At 35.7% G+C, this 23,722-nt stretch overlaps 2 protein-coding genes across 5 annotated transcripts in view; both read right to left on the bottom strand.

Annotated features, from left to right (window-relative positions):
- LOC106136947 (E3 ubiquitin-protein ligase TRIP12) overlaps positions 1 to 18,319 on the bottom strand; it is a 49,122-nt gene extending 30,803 nt beyond the window's left edge. For 2 of the 4 annotated variants that reach the window (XM_060954490.1, XM_013337639.2), the window contains exons 1-6: positions 6,185 to 6,381; positions 5,840 to 6,108; positions 3,480 to 4,399; positions 3,155 to 3,265; positions 2,971 to 3,059; positions 2,553 to 2,651 (exon numbers count right to left, since the gene is read on the bottom strand). In XM_060954490.1, the coding sequence (XP_060810473.1) occupies positions 2,553 to 2,651; positions 2,971 to 3,059; positions 3,155 to 3,265; positions 3,480 to 4,399; positions 5,840 to 5,898 (1,278 nt within the window). In that variant the 5' untranslated portion in view covers positions 5,899 to 6,108; positions 6,185 to 6,381. Of the gene's footprint in view, positions 1 to 2,552; positions 2,652 to 2,970; positions 3,060 to 3,154; positions 3,266 to 3,479; positions 4,400 to 5,839; positions 6,109 to 6,184; positions 6,382 to 17,978 lie in introns of those variants that run through there. The other 2 variants (XM_060954491.1, XM_013337638.2) reach the window with 2 other exon arrangements.
- An 890-nt stretch (positions 18,320 to 19,209) lies between these two features.
- LOC106136924 (zinc finger protein 397) lies at positions 19,210 to 22,751 on the bottom strand. Its single transcript, XM_013337598.2, has 4 exons — positions 21,546 to 22,751; positions 21,117 to 21,314; positions 20,612 to 20,715; positions 19,210 to 19,774 (listed from the first exon to the last, which is right to left on the bottom strand). The coding sequence occupies exons 1-4, from the start codon at positions 22,411 to 22,413 to the stop codon at positions 19,253 to 19,255; spliced, it is 1,692 nt and encodes a 563-aa protein (XP_013193052.2). The 5' UTR covers positions 22,414 to 22,751; the 3' UTR covers positions 19,210 to 19,252.
- Positions 22,752 to 23,722: the final 971 nt, after the last annotated feature.

Genomic DNA, 23,722 nt, shown 5'->3' with positions numbered 1-23,722 from the left:
CGATTATGATGCCCCACGGACTTAAACATTCTATTAACAAGTCCTACATATTTTTTAAACTTTATCAAAATCAGACCAAAGGTTCGAAAATAATCGCGTTACAAACACACATCTATGCAAAAATGTGTTTCCGCTTCAAGTTGTTAGGGACGTGAAAATTGAATAATGTGGATAAAAAACATTATCTAATTGTACACCAAGTTCATCAACAACTTTTAAGAAGTTGTAGGGGAGTCATTTCCCTAACTGGATTAGTGTAGAATGCATGCTGATAGAGCAAAATCTTTGGGATGTGGTCACCAATGACGTCGACACTTCTGATCCTGTAGTAAACGCAAAGATGCGCAAGCGAAAGTAAAGGTTTGCCTAACATCTATATCCTATAATAAAATCTGCGAAAACGGCTCACGACATATGCAAATAGTGGTCTGACAAGATGACTGAGCCTCATGAGAAAACTATTGTCAAATGAAAGAGTTCAATAAGCCAGGAGCTATGCAAAAATATGTTAACTCTTGGTATTCAACAAGAACTAGTATCAATAGGAGCAGGCGTGGAATATGTTTTATTTAGCAATTATATTGCTTGCTGAATTACCAGAACGGTACCACTCTTAAGTTTATGGCTTAAGATAATGCCAACATTAAGCTGACGATGGAAATTGTAAGACGGTGGCAGCAAAGGAGGACATATGTACTTTTTCAACACCAGTTCCTACAAAAACTGTCAATGCAGCGCTATTACAATTGCTACTTAGTTTCGAAGTGTAGAAATAAGAACAAAAATAAAGATTCGGCAACAAACAACTCAAATTTTATTCAAGAAAATTGTTCAACTTACACTTCGAAATGTACATTTTCATCTTGTTTCACATTAGTGAATGGTATATAATAGTATATATTATAGTTGCAAATAAGGAGCAGGCAAAGGTAATGTAAGTTGTCTTATTCCCCTACAATTGAAGGCCGCTAAACGTATTCTTCGATACTTGAAAGGAACTTACAATCTAACCTAGTTTTAAGAAGATAGACACATTTCTTTCATTTTTTTTTAATGAAGATACAGACTAAAGAAACAATCTTGTGGATCGTAGATGACTGGTTTAGTGGTTTCCCAAGTAACATTAGGTTCTATAACTTAGGCCTTGTATCACCAAACCGTGATATAGTGGACTTATAATAGTAACCATTGGGACTGCTTGTACTATAAACGTTAAACTTAATACTGTAGGAAAACTTATTGACATTTAATTTCATTACATTCTAATGATGCGTCAGAATAACTATTGTAGTACTAGTACTATGATAGTATCGAAAATCGATTATAAGACAGGGCGGTTCCTGAGGGTATGGAAATAAGGCCGGCACTCCTTACTGAGGAAAGAGGGTCGACCTGAGGACTCCCCCAGCGGATGAAGGCCCCTTGTAATGCTGGATGAATTCGGGAAAATGTTTGAACGCTTGGTAGCCTCCCGGATCATTCAGTATCTTGAAGATCAGGGGCCCATCTCGGACCGTCAGTTTCGGACTGGACGATCCACTATAGATGCGATCGGGGCACTTAGAGAAATCTCGGAGAAGGCCACTTAAAAGGGGGGTGGGGCCGTAGCTCTATCTCTTGATATAGCTAATGCCTTCGGCTCCAACCCCTTTGAGGTGATAAAGGAGGCACTCCGGTACCACGGACTGCCCTTTTATCTACAGAAGGTCGTGAAGCACTACAGAAGCTCGTGAAGCACTACTGAAGGTCGTGGAGCACTACCAAATGGTGGGCATGGTAGAATGCATAGGCGATAGTGCCTAACGAAAATAAGGAAGGAACCCTAACGTAATGGTCTGTGGTGTTCCCCAGGGGTCAGTGTTGGGACCCTTGCTGTGGAACATCGGCTATGATTGGGCCATCCGCGGGGTCCTCTTGCCCCGGATGGAGGTTATCTGCTATGATGACACGCTGGTCGCTGTCTGGGGTAAAGAACTGGAGGGGACCCTACTCAGACCTGATGGTGTATCGCATCAGGCTGCTGAGACTTAGGGTGGCCCTCAATAAAACTAAGGCCACCGCTTTCGGCGAAAGAGGTTGGTGGCCCCCGGCTGGTAGCTGGCCGCGTCCAGTGAATAGGGAAAGGATCCGTGTGATGCCAAACATCAAATATTTCGGCATCAAATAGGCCCCACGGTGGGACTTCGGGTAGCATTTTAAACGCATCTCCTCTCCTCCCTTGTTGGCGTAGCATCGGCACTCATTAAAGCTTACTCGTATTAGATCGATCATGGTTACACCACTTCCAGTTTCCTCAATGTGCAGGTTTTCTCACGATGTTTTCCCTCACCGTAAGAGCATCGGTTAGTTTTCAAACTAATATAACTTTCGAAAATAGTCATTGGTAGGTGCATGGCCGAGGTAGGATTTAAACCTGTGCCTTTCTGCGCATCACGCATTTTAAGCGCATATATCGGTGGTCGAATCGGGCACCTTACCGATTCGACCACCGACGCTTTATACATATATTTATATATATAATATAATATATATATAAAGGTACTACCACTGACCTGTCTCTTGGTGCTTGTATCCTGCCTGTGCCGCTGTGAAGTGCTGGCACCTCTCGTCAGGCAAGCTCCCAGAGTAGCACCCGTCGCAGCTGCGATACTCTACACGCAAATATTATCATCATTTGATAACCAAAAAACTTCTTTTTATAACATCAGTCAAAAATTAGCTATATTTCTTAATTTGATTATTTTAAAACAATTATTGTTGGCGTTGAAATTTACGTATCTTAAATTGTTTCGAGTGACTTTACAAAATATCAAATCGATATATTATTATCCTTATCTACATTGTCACTTTGTAATTAAATAAACCACATGTATACAAATGAAACATGTTGATAACTAATAGAATGAATATTTAATGGCAACTTTAATATTGTTTGTTAATTTAGTAAATACATATATGTGCGATCCTTACCCTCCGCGCGTTAGTTTGACGTAAATATGGTAGATCTCTCGGTACGATAAGAAGCTTGCTGGAACTGTGCCCTTTTGATGAGCTTGGATCTGTGAACAGAATAACACATTCGCATTTATCTGTCAGACTATTGTGTGCGTTTATCAATGTAATTTATGTCATATATGCACAATCATTTAACAACCTTCAGTATCCTTAAATGGAGGCGGAGTGGCAGTTCTTCCGCTACTGTCCGCGCGGCTTTTGCGATCCGGTGTTGTGTGGCTATAGCACACGTCGCTCGTGGACGGGCTCGCTGCAACATCATATACAAAACATAATAATGTAACCTATACACGAATGAACACTATCTGTGATGTATAACTGCACTTGATATACAAGATAACGAAACCGAGATAAGATACGTACGAGCACGTCGCGAGCGGCGAGCTCAGCGATGAGAGATGATTATTTGAAATACATACATTGCAAATCAAATTGCATTAATAAATGAAACAAACTGTTCTAACCTGTATTATCACTGCTGATAACAGTTGAGGTAGGCGAGCCAAAGTCGCGATGATTTCGGTTTCTTAGCCGATATGTGCAGGATGGCTGATCGAGTCTTTCACTCTCTGTATTTGGTACTTTGCTCTCCCCAAATTCCTTACTTGCTTCTGCTACCTCTTTGCTATATGGATCTATTTTAAACTTCTTGGGGCACTCCTCTATACTTATTAGCTTCCTATGTGACAAGGAGCGATGAGTTGACCGCTTCCTCTTCTTCCCTTTTCTTCTATTTGATGAAGGACTGTAGACTGAATAATCAGAGTCTAGTAACTCTGTAACCGTTGATGAACTAAACGGCGAATATGCAAAATCCCTGTCTTCCAATGGCAGAAGACCTTCGGATTGATTCAACAGAGATTGTGTAGTGTTAGGCGTAGCTTCTGGGGTGATCGGCAAATTCGATAATGTTACACTATTATTTTGTTGCTCACAAGCACTCTCCGTGAACTTGAGAGCAGTCCGTGAGCGTGTGCAGTAAGCAACGCACTCTTCTGTACTATTGTTAGACGTGGAATGACTTTTGCGTCTCTTCCTGTCATGCGAGGAAGTTCGTCCGCGTTTGGGATATATTAGACTGGTGGAGGATTTATTGATATCTCCACTTTTGAAGTCGGTAGTGTCGCAGCGCGTTTCGTATACGTCTGCGCCGTATGACCAGCGTTCAGTGATAGAGTAGTCGGACCTCGGTAGCGAGCTGATGAGGCGCGAGCTTCTTCGCAACTCGACGTGCGCCGGCTCTGCGTCGGAGCGGCGGCTGCCGGAGTGTCGGCTGGTGGAGCGCGGCAGGGGCGAGGTCGCGGTTCGTCTGTTCCGCCGGTTGTGGCTAGCGCGACGCACCTTCCGCAACCACCGACCGCCCACCACCCTGCTAGGAGAAGACCTAAAAACAACAAAAAATATGTTCTAAACATTAAGTCCTGCTGTGGACCTTCTTATATAGCAGAAACTATCAATATTTTGTTGGGATTATACTGCCGCCTGTCATACACCACAAACTTCACTTTTTCAAGGGTTTCAAAACAAACATGTGGAAGGAATCTTAATTTCTCTCTGCAATTATTATTTCCTTTGTACTACACTTACACACTTAAATATACTACTGTCTATTAATTAGCAATGTACTTACACTAATTTTTATGGCAATTACTTATTTTAAGAAATGTTTCATCTGCATATTTTACTTAAAACTCCATTAATCAATCTCCTAATAAATGTGATTTACAAAAATATCTCTAGGACTCCTAAATTAGTTATTTGGAAACTAATTAACATCTATTTGTAAAAATAATGTAATGTTAAAAATATAGAAGGTCAACAATTTCACAGGTTAAATCTGTAAAAATTTAAGTGGAAATCATATGTCAATAGTATCAGCGGAGAGTGGTAGCCTATACTATACTATAGTAATTGAACACAAAATATCAAATACTATTCCACTGAGCCTCTGAGACTTGACTCTCTAGTTCTTGGATGACTTCAGGGCCATAAACATTTTGTGGGACGGCAACATCACCATGCTTCTGGTGTCCATATGAGTGCAAAGGTGAAGGGTTCAGTAGTTTTATACAAAACAATAGCAAACAAAAAACAAACATAATTTTACATTTATATTACTTCTGATTAGGTGTAAAACATACAAAGGTGTTAATATATTCTATAAATAACTTTGTTGTTACAGGTTTTAGTTCTGGTTCAAGGACTTGTAATGATTTTACATAAACAATTAGTTAAAGTATTACATCAAAAACATGAAACAGTACAGTACAAAGGTGAGCTTATACCTTAGTGGATCTCTTTCAGCCAACCTTGTATTTAGAAGATCATATACAACATATAACAAATGGTAAGTCTAGTCTTGGCTCTGTCTACCCCATAAGGGATATAGTCATGATTATATGTATGTATGGTAAGAGTAGTCAACACTGTCTGCAAGATAGATTTACGTATCCACATAGGTACTGTAAGAGAGGCAATCAAACCACCATACTATCTTCAGGTACATCATCATCAGCCACTCAATAATGTTTATTTATTGCTTATTTTGAAAAACATTTCTTGGTCTAAACAAATGGTTTTGATAGGATGTGCAATAAAAATATGTACAGATTTAAATCTTACGTTAAGACCTCATTTTTACGATTCCATGTTATAGATGATGTTATATGTATTGAAGTCATGTGCTTGCTGCATACGACTTTAATCTTCAACATTTTAAAGTCCTTGACACCCCCTTAAGAACACAATAACTGATGTGGTTTTCACTACTTCATTACCATTTTCACAACATTCATAAAATACAATACAAGAGTCCGTTACTCACCCGCTGGACTCTCTCGTGAGTGCAGAGTGCGACGACGGTGTGATGTGTTGCTCGGCCATAGACGACGCTGGGGAACACACGCGGCTGCTTGTGTGGGGCCTGCGCAGGCCGCCCGCGCGCGCTACCTGCCCGGCACCATGCCAGGGCGAGCGCTATACTGCTGGTTCCGCATCCACACCTCACAAACACATCAGCACTTCACGCACCAGTCTCAACGTCGCACTTGTTGCGCTCCTAGTAAACGACACTGACACTCACTGCCGAGCTATCTGGAACAAAAATGATACGCATTCAACAATCTGAACAATGCTGTGTTACATAAACATTTTAACAAATAATAAGTACCACTCGTTGATGCAGGCGCAACTCCGATCGATTCGTATAACAACACGTCTAAGAATTTCCAATCACATTCGGGATTATTAAATAATTCCAAATATCACGTTTCTAAGAAATTGCAATGGATGACACATCAAGGACGGAGATTACGCTTTTTCATCGAAATATTTTCAATCCATTCCACACAGCTGGCTTGCTGTCACTTTACTACGTAAGGTATTGCCAGTGTATAATAAAAGTTCTACCAATGTGTTATTGATTTATATTTTACCCATAGAAAATACGGATGTTAATTTAATATTTGAACAGGTTTTTATCAAATTTAAAGAATGGAGGCACCATTCTTGAACTCAAGACCTCTTATCACGAACGTGGGCAATGCATACGTCTTTAACATATTAGGTCCCTACATATGAAATTGGCGTTTGGTATAGGGGGAACAAAAAGTATAAAACAAAGTAGCTTCCCGCGTCTGTATGTATGTAAGCTTATATCTTTAAAACTACAAAACAGATTTTGATGCGGTTTTTTTAAGAGATAGAGCGATTAATATATTAGAGAACCACTGATAATTTTAAGATTTCTAATATGAAGTCGTAAATAAACACATTTCTTTTGCGCTTACATTGCATCGCTGGCTGAACTTTACGAAATAGATCAAAATAATGTACTAAATATTATATACCTTAAAAAGATCCATAAAAAAGTCTGCGATGGTATATATATCTCTTAGGTCTCATCTTATCTCTATATACCCACAATAATCAATTTATAAATTGACGGCCTCTGTGGCGCAGCGGTAATATGCTTGTCTGTGACATCGGAGGTCCCGGGTTCGAATCCCGGCCAGGGCATGTTGAGAAAAGAACTTTTTCTGATTGCCCAGGCCAATCAGAAAAAGTTCTTTTCTCAACATGCCTTGGATGTTTATCTATGTAAGTATTTATTATAAAATACAGTATCGTTGAGTTAGTATCTCGTAACACAAGTCACAAAGAACTTACTTCGAGTCTAACTCCATCAGTGTAATTTGTCCGTTGTTTCAATATGAATACAATCAGTTGTTTATATATTTATTTGTATCCTTTACTTTTTACAAGAAATAATGGCAATTTTAAGCAATACAGCATCAATGTTTATCTAATAAAGTACCCTAAATATATTTTGCATTTAATATGGAATAATATTGCCCTTTACAACATTTTTGTAATGTATTATATATGTATTTTGGTGTCGAGATCAACAAGCCTCTATGCATTGCTAGACGCAACTGCAAATTCTGACTGAGGCTGTTCCGTTCACAACCTTATTTTGCCTTATCTTTATTGTATTCCTCCTTAATTATGATATTCGTGGCTTTAAGGTATTAATTAGAAATAGGGATAATATATATAATAGCAAGAACAGATAACTAAATACTACTAAAAACAAAATTCATAATTTTAGTACTGTTAAACTGTGATTATTAAATCTTAGAACAAGAGTGTAAATTGATGATCATTTTTCTACCAAGAACTACTATAGCTTAAACCCTGGCAACATCGGTTACCCGACGACAGGTGAAAAGTTAGTTAATTTATCTCATAAGGACAAAAAAAAACATTGAGAAAAAACTAGTTTAAATTTATATTTCTACCCCCTACAAAAAGGGATGAAGTAGAGAGTGCAAATATAATCACGTAGTACCACTACTTACACGTTATACGTATATTTGCCATGATTTGTATTTGCATGATACGTCATCCTACATAATAGAATAATTCCCTTTCCCAGGGTAGGGAGAGACTATACTATTACTTTGGCATATGGATAAGTAGGTATAGAAGATTGAACTTTGTTTGGATTTATACTTGCGCAAGCAAGTAGGTATTTAATAGTGAAATAAAATATTCTATTGAAATGGATGTTTTGGTATTGAAGACAGATGTGTTCAACAACAAAAGAGGACATAGGTGCTGGGCTAGAGGAGTCAGCATGATCAACATGATCATGCTGACTGACTGTACGGTGATTATAGGTAGATATTACAAAATTAATAACTGCATCAAAGTGATCACTTTTATTGTATGTGAATTCCCAACGAGTTGGTTGCGTGTACGCAAACAAGAGCATCGTATCTGTCCCGTAGGCGGGGCAAAGGGCCAAGTCTGGTGAACGACCGCGCCCGACGCCTGTCGCAGCGCAGATCGCGGTGTCCGGTCGGCACGGGTTCCTTTGGAACCCGCTTGGAAATCATTACATGGAAATATTATGCACCGTTCGATAAAACGCTACGCTAACTGTACTTTATGATAATTTCCTCCGTAAACTGACGCGCATTTGACGAAGATAGGTCGGCTGTTGATTCAGTCACACATTTTCATCATGCATGGTGTACTTGCATAAATACGCCGAATCAAAAAACAATAAATAACATCTCGTCTTTCTAATGTAGTCCTTCAAACTGTTATTTAGAACATTACCATTTCGGGAGATAACAATTTTGGAATCAGGTAGATTAAGGAAATGGGATTGTCGTATTAAGTCCTGTCCTATCTCTGTCTTTAGGACTACATTTTAGCTTTCTAACAAAATAAATCTTAATAAATAAAAATATTGACCAACAGCAGTCAGGAAAAAACTGAAAAACCAATGCCTATTTAACTGTTCTAAACTCTTATAAACAGTAACCTCTGCTTGTTAATGACTTAAATGATAGTTACGCAATCAAAGAAACATCATAATTCCTAACAATGACAAGTCTTCAACATGGTTCTCACCTTTATGGAGTAAAAGACGAAAATGAAGTGTTCAAAACAATTAGCTTATATGTAAGTAACATAGCTTATATGTAGTAACTTCAAATGAACGTATAAGTATTACATATTATCGATACAATTCTAATAATAACAATAGTTAACGTGTTTGAAGAAACCTGTCTAGTTACGATTCAATCTCAAGTTGCAATCCATAAAAACATAAATACTCGGAACACCAGGTGCGTACCGTCAGGTAAATATCAGTGTACGGTATTGTTAAGAGCCATTTTACAAATATCGTCCGCTCGGGTCCTCGAGGTTTGAACTGGACAGGTATATTTGAACATTTTTGAAGTTTATGTTCTCAAGCCAACCAGATCACTTCCAGTATAAACGTGATATTGCCTTTAAATATAAATGGTCACGTCATTAGCCTTAAAGAGTGATTTGTCTTACTGGCAATGAGCGAACCGAAAACGAAGAAAAAAGATACAATCCTTGACGCAAGTGTCTGTTATTCCAACGCGACCTTCCTTGACTCCAAGTTCAAAAGCACCATGCCAAATATATTGGTTTATTTGCTGCGAATATATAATTAAATTTCCCTTAGCGCCGATCTGTACAATTTTCCTTTTTCATAAGCATAAACAACACGAACCAGTAGGGTAAGAAGAATTCTTAAGAGATACAAGTAGTTGCAAGAAAACCAGCTAGAGATACTATTTTATTTAAGTAAGTGATAAGTGATGAAGAAGTTAGCTACATACTAGTGTAATAATAATGTTGTTGATAATTGTAACTTAATGAGCACGACCACAGACAACAATGAAATTAATGAGCCTGGCAAACATGACTGTCGAGAGACCTTATACCACAGCGCAGACTCTGCACTAAATCACCTTTACATAAAACTAGGTTGATATTGTTTTATCCATTCGTTCCAATAACTAATATAACAGCGTCTTATTTTAAATGTATTATAGTTTTTGCCAAAAACACTGGAGAGGAGTAAGAGATGCTACATTTTGAATCTTAATGAACCTGTTTTAAGGCTTTTGTTTCTTATGTTGTGTTAAGATTACGGCCCAAGGCCACAGGTCGACAACCCGGTTGTGCAGCAACGGCCACGTGCGAAACCAGCTCACCTCGACACCACATCGAAAACTACTGTACGCTGTTGGCAACAACGACAACCTACCTGCATGGACTTTATTGCTCTATATATTTTTCATTTAGGAATAACACCGCTGCAACTATTTATTTATGTACCTATATTGTTTACGTACTAGCTGTGCCCGCGACTTCGTCCGCGTGGAATTGTTATATTGAAGCCCTCAATAATGAATAATTAACCCCGGTTTTTTTACATTTTCCATTATTACTTCGCTCCTAATAGGTGCAGCGTGAGGTTATATAGCCAAAAGCCGATAAATGGTCTTTTCAACACAAAAATATTTTTTTAATTCGAACCAGAAGTTCCTGAGATTAGCGCGTTCAAACAAACAAACTCTTCAGCTTTATAATATTAGTATAGATTTATTTTAGTTTTTATGTTTGTATGTTATAATTATTTTTTTTTATATTTTGTGTAGGTATAAATATACATATTTATTTAGTTTGACCCCACGTAAAGTTCTCTGTCAGACTCAATCGTTGACTGGTAGATAATTGCATTAAGTCCGCCAATTTTGCTATACATTTGTATTTTGTGCAAAGAAGTTATAATAAATAAATAAAAACAATCTCGCAGGAAGTTGCTATTGCAAATATAACAAAATCCAATTAGTGCCTCATTGCAAAAAAAGAGTGGAAGCAAGTTTTTATATGGTTTTGAATACTTAGCTGTATGGAATAATTCTATCTATACAATTCAACAATACATACGTTCTTCAAGCCAAAATACCACCAACCTGTGCCGCCAATCTTCGGTAACTTGAGTAATTTATAACTATCACGTTTTTTTTAAATTGTCTAGGTGTACCTATTTAATTTTGTTGAATACGAAACATGTGGGGAAATTTTATTTCTAATCCTCATATCAATCGAATGTTCTCTAGTTCTACAAATATTTAAGTTAGGTATCTTTATTTCTGACCCAGCATTCGGGAAGATAAACAGACATGTGGGTGGATGGCTAATAAGTATGGAATAGTAATAATAAAATAAAGCTATAGCGTCTCAGTGAGCTATTGTTCAAGTTATCATAAATAAGATAAAGTTATTTATAAAACACGTAGACAATGCAATCAAACATTTGAGCAGTAATTAAGCTTATCAAGTTTAGTTACTACACCGTGTAGTCTACTGCATTTGGTTCTGATGTGCCGTGTGTTTCCCGGCACCAATAAAAAAGAATAAGACCACTCCGTCTACAAACTTGGGATTCTTCTTTTTATATCCCTTGCGGGATAGACAGAGCAAGAACGTGGCCACGTTCAGCTGTTAGGCTTAATGATAGAATTGAGATTCAAATAGTGACAGGTTGCTAGCCCATCGCCCAAAAGAAGAATCTGAAGTTCATAAGCCTGTGTATTATATATAAATGTAGTAATTAAATTAATTACTACATTTACTTTCAGTATGTAAAGTGACGTCTTGAGATCTTTCATGCCCCGGTATGTTGGCCAAGTCAATCTACGATAATGTAAACATTGGCATGGCACATGGCTGCGCGGGGTCCAGCTAGTCGTAGCCGTCATGATTTACATTTGTGCCAGAAGAAAGACGAAACGTTGTATCGTTTGTCAGCGGGAGTGCAACGAAATCAATCTGTGTTTAGTCGGGATACACCGTGCACAATGCACCCCACGGGGAGTCAACGACCGGCCCAGTGTGCACCCGCGCCCCCGCCGCCGAAACATACGCGACTTCTCTGGAGCCCTACAGGTTCAACGAACCCTCCGTAGACCCTTCTATGATATCCCCCTGCAAATTATACACAAGCCAGACAGAGCAGCACTCTATTAAACTAGGGTGCGTTATTACTGACTGAAGGTCTAGTCTGAAATCAATTCTTATTTACATCAAAGGCTAAAATAAAACCCTAGACACTCCAACACATGTATTTAGTTGTTGGTATTGATATAGAAGGTATGTTTTAATATACCGGCTTGTCAGTAGACCGGTCGCAGATAAAATAAGCTGCCCTATTTCTGTACAAGCAGAAGCGCGCCAGGGACAGGCGGCGAAAAGTAAAGTCTACATGGTTTCCGAATCCAGTTCTCCAAACAAGTTTTCATGTTATTGATTTCAACGATCCAATATAACTTTGTTAGAATATTAAACTCCTCCTCCTATAAAAACCAACGAATTTAGCGCCACTTACAAAAGAATACAGGTTTATCGCAAATCCTACGGGATCTATATTTTTACCGTGTTGTAAGGTATACCTTCAATCTTCTCCATCCTTAATTATACGCAAATACGCTAAATTTAAAAAAGATTGGTAATGATTCAGTAGAAAACGCGTGAAAAATACTGAAGCTACATACTTCCCCGCTCCATACAAATAATAATCCCGCCTCTTTCCTCGAGGGTTAGATAGATGTTACATCTTTCCACCTTCCGCAATCCCTCCATTCTGTTTCATTCATCACAAACAAATTAAAATAAACTTCGTAGAATAAATCGGAATTTATACAAAGTTCGTAGTTTTGTAACTAGTCATGCCACTCTTCTTGAATCCTGAGACTTGTGAAGGCTATTTTAAAATTCACTTATTCTTTCTTCACTGGCATTTATACCTACGTGCAAATTTGTTTTAAGAGTTGATCTGTGGCATGACCCAATTAGCTAAATATACTTACAATAATGATTCAGAAATAAAGTATCTTCTTTTCTCGAAAATAAAGTACCGAGCGAACAAAAACGATGTGAGGTCTAAGGTGAGAGTGAGTCTTTACAAAGTTTTCTATAAATAACTGTACTGATCAACGACCCGCAATAAGCTCTATATTTGTGTTGTGTTTTATGACATGAATACTCTACTAAATGATAGTACAAATCCTATTAATTCTACTTCCTACTAATATTATAAATGTGAACGTTTTTAAGGATGTGTGTGTTTTTTACTCTTTCACGCAAAATCTATTTGACGTGTTTTGATGAAATTTGTACACGGAGATAGAATATAATGTGGAGCTGAGCTATTAGAGGTTACATGTTATTCCAAAATTCCCACGGGAGGGAAGTTATCAAATGGATATAAAACGAATTTAGTTTGATAATGAAAAGTTAAAAGTTTTGAGCATCGCTTTCGAATCGAACCAGGCGGTGAAAGCTATGGTGTCGCAACACACCACCGCGCCGGAGCCAAAAGGTTTCGAGTCGACTACCCGCGAGCATCTTGCATAATGTTCACTCACCACGATCCGACCACAAAGCTCTCAGCGGGTTCGTTTAAAGATTTGATAAAATCACCAAGCATGGTTGCAATTTGAATCTCGATGCCATACAGCTGAACGAGGTATGGCAATACAGTTTGCTCCGATTAGAAAGAGAGAAGACCCGTAAGAGAAAAAACGTGGTTCTATATAAGTATGGATGGTTGCAATTGCAAGAGTTGGAAACAATATTAACTATCCTTTGTTCTACTTGATTGATGGGCTGACCCTTTAGACTGGTTGAATCGGTATCCATCTAAAAAAGCTAAAATATTTGGCCAAACAGACGCGTTATTGTAGGTTGAATATGAAATGGTGTTAATAATATTGAAATGGGAGAATATTTACATTTTGATGATATTTATAGCGTTGGTTCATCTTTGTCATAAATAACTTTATTATCAAAACGTAGCACTGTCGGCGTCATGTTCAAAGTACACGAAAATGGTTTATTTATTCCTAAAACAATATGACTGTATACTTTGCAGTACATCAGTATTGTTTGTCGCTAGAATGAGTTCAAGTCTACGGCCATTTACGCAATATGCGCAACTAGGCCACTATTGTATATAATTCTGCAGGCTTAACAGCAGCACAAGGAGTAATAGGGTCACATACTTTTAATAAAACTATTTGTTGAAATTATTTTGAATCTCATAAATTGATTTAACATCTTTAAAGACAATGTCAATAAAAATCTATATACACAACTTCAATAATCTACACTAATAATAAAGAGAAAAGATTAGTATTTTCGTATCTAATAAACTCAAAAACTACTGAACTGATTTCAAAAAATATTTTCCATTAAAATGTGTATAGGCATATATTTGTTTCGAAATAAATCGATTTCAAACAGATTAATCAATATTTATAAAGTAATCACTGGCTACACAGTTGATTATATATAAACATACTGTTTACGAATTTGCGTTTTACAACAATGTTCGTAAGCATAGCCGCGGACAACAACTAGTTATATATAGGTACTAGTTCAAGCAAAATGATCAGAAGCTACCCTTCCTGCACAACTGCACAGCCGAGCGAAAGTAGGACGTATTCTTTATTTTCCAAGTCAGTGAGAGCACCTGTTTTAAAGAAACTTTCGACTGGTTTCTTGCAGAATCAAAACCGTATTCTCCGTTCCATCACTAGCCCAATAAAGACAGTATTGTTGCGATAGTTTCCTGCACGTGCAGCGAAACGTCCATGGACAGGCAATATAAATCTGTCAACCCAAAGCGGGCGGAGTATTTATTTAGATTAGGCGAACATGTAGCTAATACTAGAATGCGGACGTATTCTCCATGTTGGTTCGAAGCTGAGACAGGTGGTTGAGCTATTTTAGTGTGAGTGTCACGTTACGTAACAGGCAAAGGCATTACCACACCACACGTGTTGACAGATAATAAACTACTTTGTAGCTATAGCTATCTAAAACAGGATCTTCCTTGTTCATATGACAAACCCAGAAACGTCTGAAACTAAACTTGAAACTTAAAATAGGTCACATTGGAATGTGTCATTAGTTTGAAAACGCTAGTAACGTATTTCTAAAATTTGATGACTGCTTTGATTCAAACTGTAATCCTACAATCAACTCATACGGGTTCTTCTTTGATGCTTCATCGATTTTAATGTTGTATAAATAGCTTGTGATCCTAACCTACTGGCCCGTTCTACATATACACGTACCTACTACTTTTTAATATCTAGTCAACTCGAAACTCCTAACGTGCCCGTATTATACAATACTTCGTTTGTTTTCGTTGATAAGGCAAAGTTCACTGGAAAGATGAAAAATACCTAAGAAAACAATAAGCATTCTCAGTTTAGAAAATATAACTTAACTACTTATTCCAATACCAACCTAAGTGCGTCATCGATCATGATAAAGTATTGCTTTTGGTTTTGCAACAAAGAAAATAAAAATTGTTATCCAAGTATAAAGTCTATCAATTAATAAAAAGGTGTATGGGATGTATCGGTATTGGCATAAGCTTAGCAATATCACTAATAAGACCTCTGACGCAAAATACATTCAATCCATATTCATAATTCGGATAATTATTTAGAAATCCGTTTGTCTGAAGTTTGGATTGGACAGAATTAGTTATATCAAAAAGATTGCAATATTTATATTTATATCGTGAGTTTCTTTTTGAAAGGGGAAACTTAAACAAAACAATACAAATACTGTTAAAGTATAGGTAATGTAATGCGAGGTGTTAGGCTGGCGGCCGGGCCGCGAGACGGATCGATACGGACGCGACCCTGCCACCTTGTACCCCTGCCAATTCAACAGGGACCTGCAAAACATCGGATACTCTTTATGCAACACTTATAAATCCGGATGATGGGACTGAAATAGGAAGATCCACATAAACTGGTCAATAGCTGATATGGTAGCCCATTGCCTAAAAGAAGAATCTGAAATTTATTAGCCTTTGTATTTTTGTTTTTATTATTTTCAGGGTCAGGCAGTAGGTACCTATTATTACTTAAAAAAAAATAAGTGATATTTGGAACTGACATTAGGTCTTAGTCTCCTGGCTATATTATAAACAATGATAAGAAAATTTTGTGATGGTGGTTTTTCTAAGGTAGAAATGATGATGGTCACATGAAACAGATGAATGAACTTAACTGGTCGTGAATGGAAAATGTTGAAAATGGAAGGATTAAACTACCTGTTAAAAGGTCAGTTCAAAAGTGTCCTAAACTTGCATTAAGAGTGATGAATGTGGATGAAGGGAAAGAAGGATACATATTTTAGCCCCCAGATTTAAGATTATTACATTCTATCTTAATTTAGATAGCTATTAAATTTTTATTTGAAACTCATTTACAACTCACAATTAACTAAGGACATACCAATCCACACTATAGACAATTTTTACCCTTTTTTTGTTTGTAATATCTTTATTGCATAGAAATTTACACATTTCCAAGAAATAGTACATAATCTATACTAATATTATAAAGCTGAAGAGGAACTACTGGTTCGAATTGAAAAATTCTTTTTGTGTTGAATAGACCATTTATCGAGGAAGGCCTTAGGCTATATAACATCACGCTGCAACTATTAAGAGTGAAGAAATAATGGAAAAATCCTTGAGGGCTTCAATGATGCCCAAAATAACTATTCCGCGCGGACGAAGTCGCGGGCACAGCTAGTTATAAAATAAATAAATCCTTTCAATGACAGACTTATCCCATGAAGGGATAAAGGATAAGCATATAATTAAGTAAAAAGCGGCAAGTCACTTTTTTTAGCAATAATATACTTATAGAAATACAAATAAAAGACATACTTATACCAACAAAGGAAATATAAATGTAATGTATAAATTTATTAATAAATAAACATAAATAAACTAAGCTAATTTGCCTGACATTTTTATTTGCTTTGATACTTTCCCAGTTTATCTGGTTGCCAACATTTCATCTTAGGTTGGCAACTTATTTTCCAAATTTCATATCTGGAGGATTTTTAGTAGTAAAATCATCATATTAACAATAAATGTGGTTTCCATCAGAAAAGAATGGCTGGACTGATTTGCTACTGCTACAAAGACAGTTCATTAGTGTTTGTTAGTCAGCTAAGACAGTTCATTAGTTAGTCAGCTAACAAACACTAATGAACTGTCTTTGTAGCAGTAGCAAATCAGTCCAGCCATTCTTTTCTGATGGAAACCACATTTATTGTTAATATGATTATTTTACTACTAAAAATCCTCCAGATATGAAATTTGGAAAATAAGTTCCATCATGGAACTGTACCATGATACTAGTCTGAACTAGTATCATGGTACAGTTCCATGATGGAACTACTGGTAGTAATAATTTAATCAATAGTTCAGTTTATTAGTTTTGTATTCTTCTTTTTTTTATTATTTGAGCAACTCTGTAGATTGCCATAGGGTAAATTAGATATATCACTAGTTCCAAATAAAATGGATCACAAAATCATGGAGCTAGTGGCAATGTGGAGATAATTTTATCCATTTTTTTTCCTGGATGTTATAATGGAATTATGTATTCCAGAAACCTTTTATAAAACTGTGCATGCCCATACCTGTACCAACCAAGGTACTTACTACTGTCTCATTTCTAAACAAAAAATGAGTCTATTTAAAGATATTTTTTAATGTTCTTTTTCATGTTTGATGGTATTAATAAAAAATTAAAAATAGTTAATTAATAGACTATACATATTTATTCCAACCTTAATAATGTAATTGTTTAGGATAAAACATTAATAGGTAGGTTGGTACCTAGTTAACAAAGAAAATTTGCTGTAAGATAATTTCATAGTCCACCCACAATCTCAAAAATCATAAAATGAAATATTGCCTTGAATATTTAGATAAGTTTAGCCTTGCATATTCAAATGAGACACGCATACTACTACTATGGTCGACAGAAATTATAAATGTGGGTAAGATATTTTAAACTTTGTAAGCAGATTCAATTTACAACAAGAGTTCAATCTAAAGTACAACTTTTTAAGGTCTATCAACTATGTGTTGCAGGTAATGATAAAGATTTGTTACATCACAGCTTCAACCACATATTGCAACAAAAAAAAAAACAGACGCAGAAAGTGAACAAAGTGGGTAGGACCTACCTATTTACCAATGTTTTAAAAAATAATAATCTACTCTGTAATGGACTTACCGTTACAATGAGATTGTGGACAATATCCTATAAGAGAAAAACAAAAGTTGGCCTAATTTACACACATTTCAAGTTCTACAAATAAGACGTAATACAACAAAAACCGTACCTAGTCCATGTATCGCAAGTGATGTTTCACCAAGTCCAAATCGATTATTTTACCACAAACACGAATTTAAAAAAAAAACTAAATAGCACATGCAGTTCGTAAAATGTCACTTGTTCTGAGATGAAATGACACTATTCAATTTAGATCCATACTGATTTTCCACAAAATTTCAAGCACTTTGTTGAGGACAAAAACAGCTGGTTTCTCAAAACCTCCTTTGTGTTTTTTTTTCTTTGTAACATGCAAGCTGCGAAGTGTGTTGAATCGTCACAGATCGAGAATTTTATCGAAAAAGTCCGAAAACATTAGAAAGAGGGCGCTGAAGTTACTTTTGAAATTACGTCAAGTCAAATTGTGGATACTCTAGTATAAGGGCCATGTTGGGGATCACAAACTAAATAGACACACTATTTGGGGATGACCAAAAATTTTGCATTTAAGAACGTTTCTTTTATTTTTGTAATTTTTTGAATAGTGTTTTGTTGGTGTCTCGTTTTGTCAGTGGAAAAGTAAAGACCGTATTTTTGCAATCTCTTTATTTTATTTATTCCTGCCGCTATTTAGGGGCTATCTCTGGAACAAGGAGAGCTGCGGGTCTACCGGGCAAAACGAATCCATAACAGGCCATGAAGCGTGTCGCTAGTTGCTAGTCGTCTGTCGGTAACACGCTGCACTGTGTCACTGCGCCATTTAATTACACAAGTTTAATCCAGTCTGTCCGAGTCGGTCAGACCTCGGACAGACTGGAACTGGTCGAATGAAGCTGACTGCTGTTGTATGGTTTTCTGCATTTTGGAATAGGACCTTTCAATCATCTCGTAAGAGTAGCGAAGAAAAAACATAGTAATGTTTATTTGAGATTATTTTAGTTAGTCGATGGAGCAGTAACCTACTGAATCACATTTCCATCCCTAGCCATACAGCAGAACATGGCCCTTCATTATTTTCGAGCTCTCGTGCCTGTAAAGGATATTACTTAATGTATTGTATTAGGACAGTATCTTTTGGGCAATAAAAATAACATTAAGATATACTTTCTGTTAAAATTTTTGTTTTTTGATACTTTTTTAGTTTTTATTGGAGAAATATATATTTATCAAAAATTAAAAAGTTCACAATAAATTTTATATTTGACAATAATAATTAAAGGGTTAATATTTTTTTATTATAACATATATTCATTAAAGTCTTTGTATAATTCGTATGGTTTATCACTATTTTCTTCTAACATAGTTTGGCTGTAGTCTTCTGGTGATAAGCATAAATTTTTAAGGATTTCTGAAGGTGACGGTACATTTTTGTCTAATATCGGTAGGGAATCTATAAGTTCCTCTATGTTAGGATCAAAAACACCTTCAGTTCTTGAAGTGCCACTTTGTCTGATTGCGGGTTCTGCTGGTAACGCCATATTAGTAAAATTTCCTCCATCGAAGTTTTCCATAAATGTTTCAGATATTAATTTGAAGTTATCTGACTCCGTGTCCTCTAAAGATAACTTAGCTCCAGAACGAACTAATTCTGTGTTAGCTTCAGAAACTTCGGGATACTGTAGCGAATTGTTATCCAATCTCTCTTCTGACAATTCTGGATCTTTCTTTTTCATTTTTAGTTTTTCTACTAAATCACCAGTTTGTCGAATCACTATTCCTGGAGGTTTTGCCGGACATTTGTGCGTTCTCTGTGACACCTGTAAAACACAAATCCTGCTTAGTGGAAAGTAAAGGATTAAGTTAATAATACCCAATGGAAACATTGGGAGTGATAAGGCCTAGACGGAAATACCTGGATTAAATCGGGGACATTCCGGCAAAAGGTCAAACCTAGAGTAGAGAGATAAGAATGTCGATAAAGCCAAAGAAATCTGCAGGGAACGTGGCCAGTGTAAAGATGAAGTCTGCTGCCTACCCCTTAGATAAAAGATGCGTGATTTATGTATGTTTGTATGTTAATATTTATAAACGGTGTGTTTAGCCTGCCACAAATGTTTTGATTTGATTACACCCATAAGTAAAATCATAAAGAGTTTTTTTAATAGGTAAGAAAACAAGGATTTTAGACAAATAGAAAATTAAAATAATCAATTTTAAAAACAAATCTTATGTTAATCTTGAAAACGAAGAATACAGCTCTTCATGATATACGAACGATATATTACACCAATGTTCAATTTGTATTTCTACTAAATATAGCATAATTTTATATTGAGTATGTGGGTATATGTAGCTATTTTTTACAAAATTATAAATTAAACATAAATTTTACAATTTTTTGTACAAATTCTTAGTCTGTCTCGGACTTTGGTTTAAGTTTATTACCAAAATATATTTTGGTACTTTGTTAGGTAGATAAACAACAACAACATCAAAATATGATTAGAACTTACTTTATAACAGAAACTCTTTTCACAAGCAGTACATTTATATGGCATCACACCAGTATGTATTCGCCGATGAACTAGTACCAAAATATATTTTGGTACTTTGTTAGGTAGATAAGACAACATCAAAATATGATTAGAACTTACTTTATAACGGAAACTCTTTTCACAAGCAGTACATTTATATGGCATCACACCAGTATGTATTCGCCGATGAACTAGGTAGGACACTCGTTGTCTAAAGCTTTTGCCTGAAGGAATTCAAATAAATTAACGAACACTTTAGGAACAAGCATATACTTACTTACTTACACCGTATACCAATGGGGTTATTCACTAAGTTTACCTTTACGCTTTACCAAGCTTTTTACATTTCATCAAAGTCTCTCCATTTGGAACTACTTACATCGGAATCAATTAGATAATGAATTAATAGTCATGGCATTTTTTCCTCTTTATTCCTCACAAATCTTATCAATACGAAAATTTAATTTCAGAGACAACACATCTTTGCATTTTATTACTTTTAATTTACGAATCACTTATTGGGCAAAATCACGTGGGTATAGATGAAATTTCGTATGCGCATATAACGCATGAAATTTACTATTCATAAAACTACAGCCAAAAATATAACAAAATAACGACATACCACAAGTTTCACATGAGAACGGTTTTTCCCCGGTGTGAATCCTTTGGTGGTTATGAAGGGTTGATAGCTCTTTAAATGCTCGACCACAATAATTACAAGTATGTGGCTTTTCATCATTATGGTACAAAAGATGCTTATGATAAGATTGTTGAAATGTAAATGTTTTGTTGCACTGAGGGCAAGCATAAGGAGTTTCACCTGAAATTTAATTACAAAATGTTATCATAAAATTAAAAATTATTTGATGAAACTAAATTAAATGACAATGACTGGCTACAAAAGCAAGTGAAGATTGTGTTAATTTGTACGTTAGAAAAGTTTAATATAATTGCATTAAAAGCATAAAATGATGAAAAAAGGAAAATATCTTCAGTTTAAAATTAATTTTGGTTAGTGTATGAATTACCTCAAAATACACCAATTTTTAACCTGTATGTAGCCGCTTGTGTTTCTTTAGAAAATATTTGGTAGTAAAACATTTCCGACAGACATCACATTGCCACTGCTTATTGTCATTTCTCTCTATACTTGTACTATCATTACAAATTTGATCGGCATTATTTCCAAGAGACTCTTCTTTATCAATTTTTGATACACCAGCATTATTTCCACATAAAAATCCATAGTGGGCTACTCTTAAATGCACCATCAAAGATCCTCTCATTTTAAAATGTTTAGGACATATATGGCATTCATAGCGGGTAATTTTTTCATTAGTGTTTTCATCTAAATTGTGTATTATGCATTTATGCATTTTCAGAATATTAGTATCCACAAACTGCAAACCACAAATGTCACACGTTGTGTTTGTTTTTAAGATCATTTTTTCTGCTTTGATCGGCATATATATGGGATTATTCATCGCTACACATTCTTCTACAGAAGTTTGCGATATGTCTATTACAGGCACAGTTTTTAATGAAATTACGGGTAATTTAGGAAATATTTTAACATATTTAATTGGGTCACTTGGTGAAACTTGTGTTGTTGTCTTATTTTTAGCTGCACCTGTTCTGGATTTCTTTTGTTGTGACGTGGTTTGCTTTTCAATCTTCTGTAAAACTGCATTGCTTTTAATTCCTTCTTTTTCGGGGTGATTTTGTGTGGTTAATAATTTTACATGGCTAAATAAATGAATAGTTAATTTATCTAGGCCAACAACTTCCTCTTGACACACTGGGCACAGCATTTTATTCGTTGACACGTAAATCAATCTATCTCTTAAAGATTGCACGGAATCAAACACACCAGTATGAGCACATATTGGGCAAGTTAATGATGCTGCAGTTGCACTCATTGTAATGTACTATACAGATTATATTTTCATTTAATCTAAAGAACCGTCTTCATCATACTGACTCTACTGAGTGGAACTAAATCTAACAAGATATTTTTAGAAGACTGCGCAATAATATCTTTGGCATGATTTCAAGATATTTTACAGCGTTCATTCATTTAAAATTCGTACCCTGTAACACGAACAATTTTTTATTTTTTAAATAGCTTAAATTATAAATATACTCTTATCACGTAGACATAAATCACGCCTTAATCCCTAACGGGGTAGTCAAAATGATAATTAAAAATGCAGCTATTTTAATTAGAGAATTGAAATATTTTAGCTACATAACTATATTTAATGACATATATGACATTTAAAAATAATCGTAAAAATAGACTTATGAAAAACAAATTTATATTTTTACGTAATAATTTTTAATTATTTATATATACTATATTATAAATGCGAAAGTTTGTGAGTATGTCAGTATAGATGTTTCGTAATCTTTCACGCAAAAACTACTGAACCGATTACGATGAAATGTGGTATTTAGGTAGCTGAAGACCCAGAATAACATATAGGCTACTTTTTATCCCGGAGTTTCCGCGGGATTGATTCCACGCGGACGAAGTCGCGGGCGGCCTTTAGTATAAAATAAAGTGGCTTCCCACGTCTGCCCCTATGTATGCATGTATGTTTAAACCTTTATATATACCTATGTATAATACGGGACAGATTAGAACTTTAAAACAACACATTGGATTTTGATGCAGTTTTTTAATAGATATTGTTTGTTTGTTTGTTTGTTTGTAAACTCTTTATTGCACATAAAAATAAATAAAACAAATTGCAAAACAGTTATTGGATTTAGAAGAATATGTACAATGGCGGACTTATCCCCAATGGGATTTCTTCCAGTCAACCAAAACATTTAAGACAAACAAAAACAAATCCAGCGATATATATGATTTTGATATTGTGATTCAAGAGGAAGGAATATAAGTATAAATGCTATACTCTAAATTTATAATTGATTTGTGGGTTGATACCTGTTACCTTCAATTGATAGGTTTAGGTAAACCAGTGCTAAACTTGACAAAGCATTTGTCTTATCCTCGCTAACTTTCTGTTACTACGAACAACTAAAGATATAGAATGAGAGATTACATTACATAGTTTTGTCTTAACTTCCCTTCATAGAATAAAACAATTACTAAAGCAAGCCCTCACTCTCCATCTTTTAAGTAATCCGAAGTATCAATAAGAGAATAAAGGCAGTTCGTAAATAAGGACAGGACACCGCTTTAATTACTTTTTACTCTTT

Source organism: Amyelois transitella, chromosome 4, assembly GCF_032362555.1.
Source record: "Amyelois transitella isolate CPQ chromosome 4, ilAmyTran1.1, whole genome shotgun sequence".
Taxonomy (NCBI): Eukaryota; Metazoa; Arthropoda; class Insecta; order Lepidoptera; family Pyralidae; genus Amyelois; species Amyelois transitella.
This window is presented reverse-complemented; position numbering and strand designations above follow the sequence as displayed.

What these genes read in the sequence shown, in the direction of transcription:
- LOC106136924 (XM_013337598.2), bottom strand. Translation starts at nt 22,413, where the DNA reads ATGAGTGCAACTGCAGCATCATTAACTTGCCCAATATGTGCTCATACT. An exon ending in GTTCTCATGTGAAACTTGTG is followed by an intron (nt 20,716 to 21,116) that starts GTATGTCGTTAT and finishes GAATTCCTTCAG; the next exon opens with GCAAAAGCTTTAGACAACGA. An exon ending in AAAAGAGTTTCCGTTATAAA is followed by an intron (nt 19,775 to 20,611) that starts GTAAGTTCTAAT and finishes TGTGTTTTACAG; the next exon opens with GTGTCACAGAGAACGCACAA.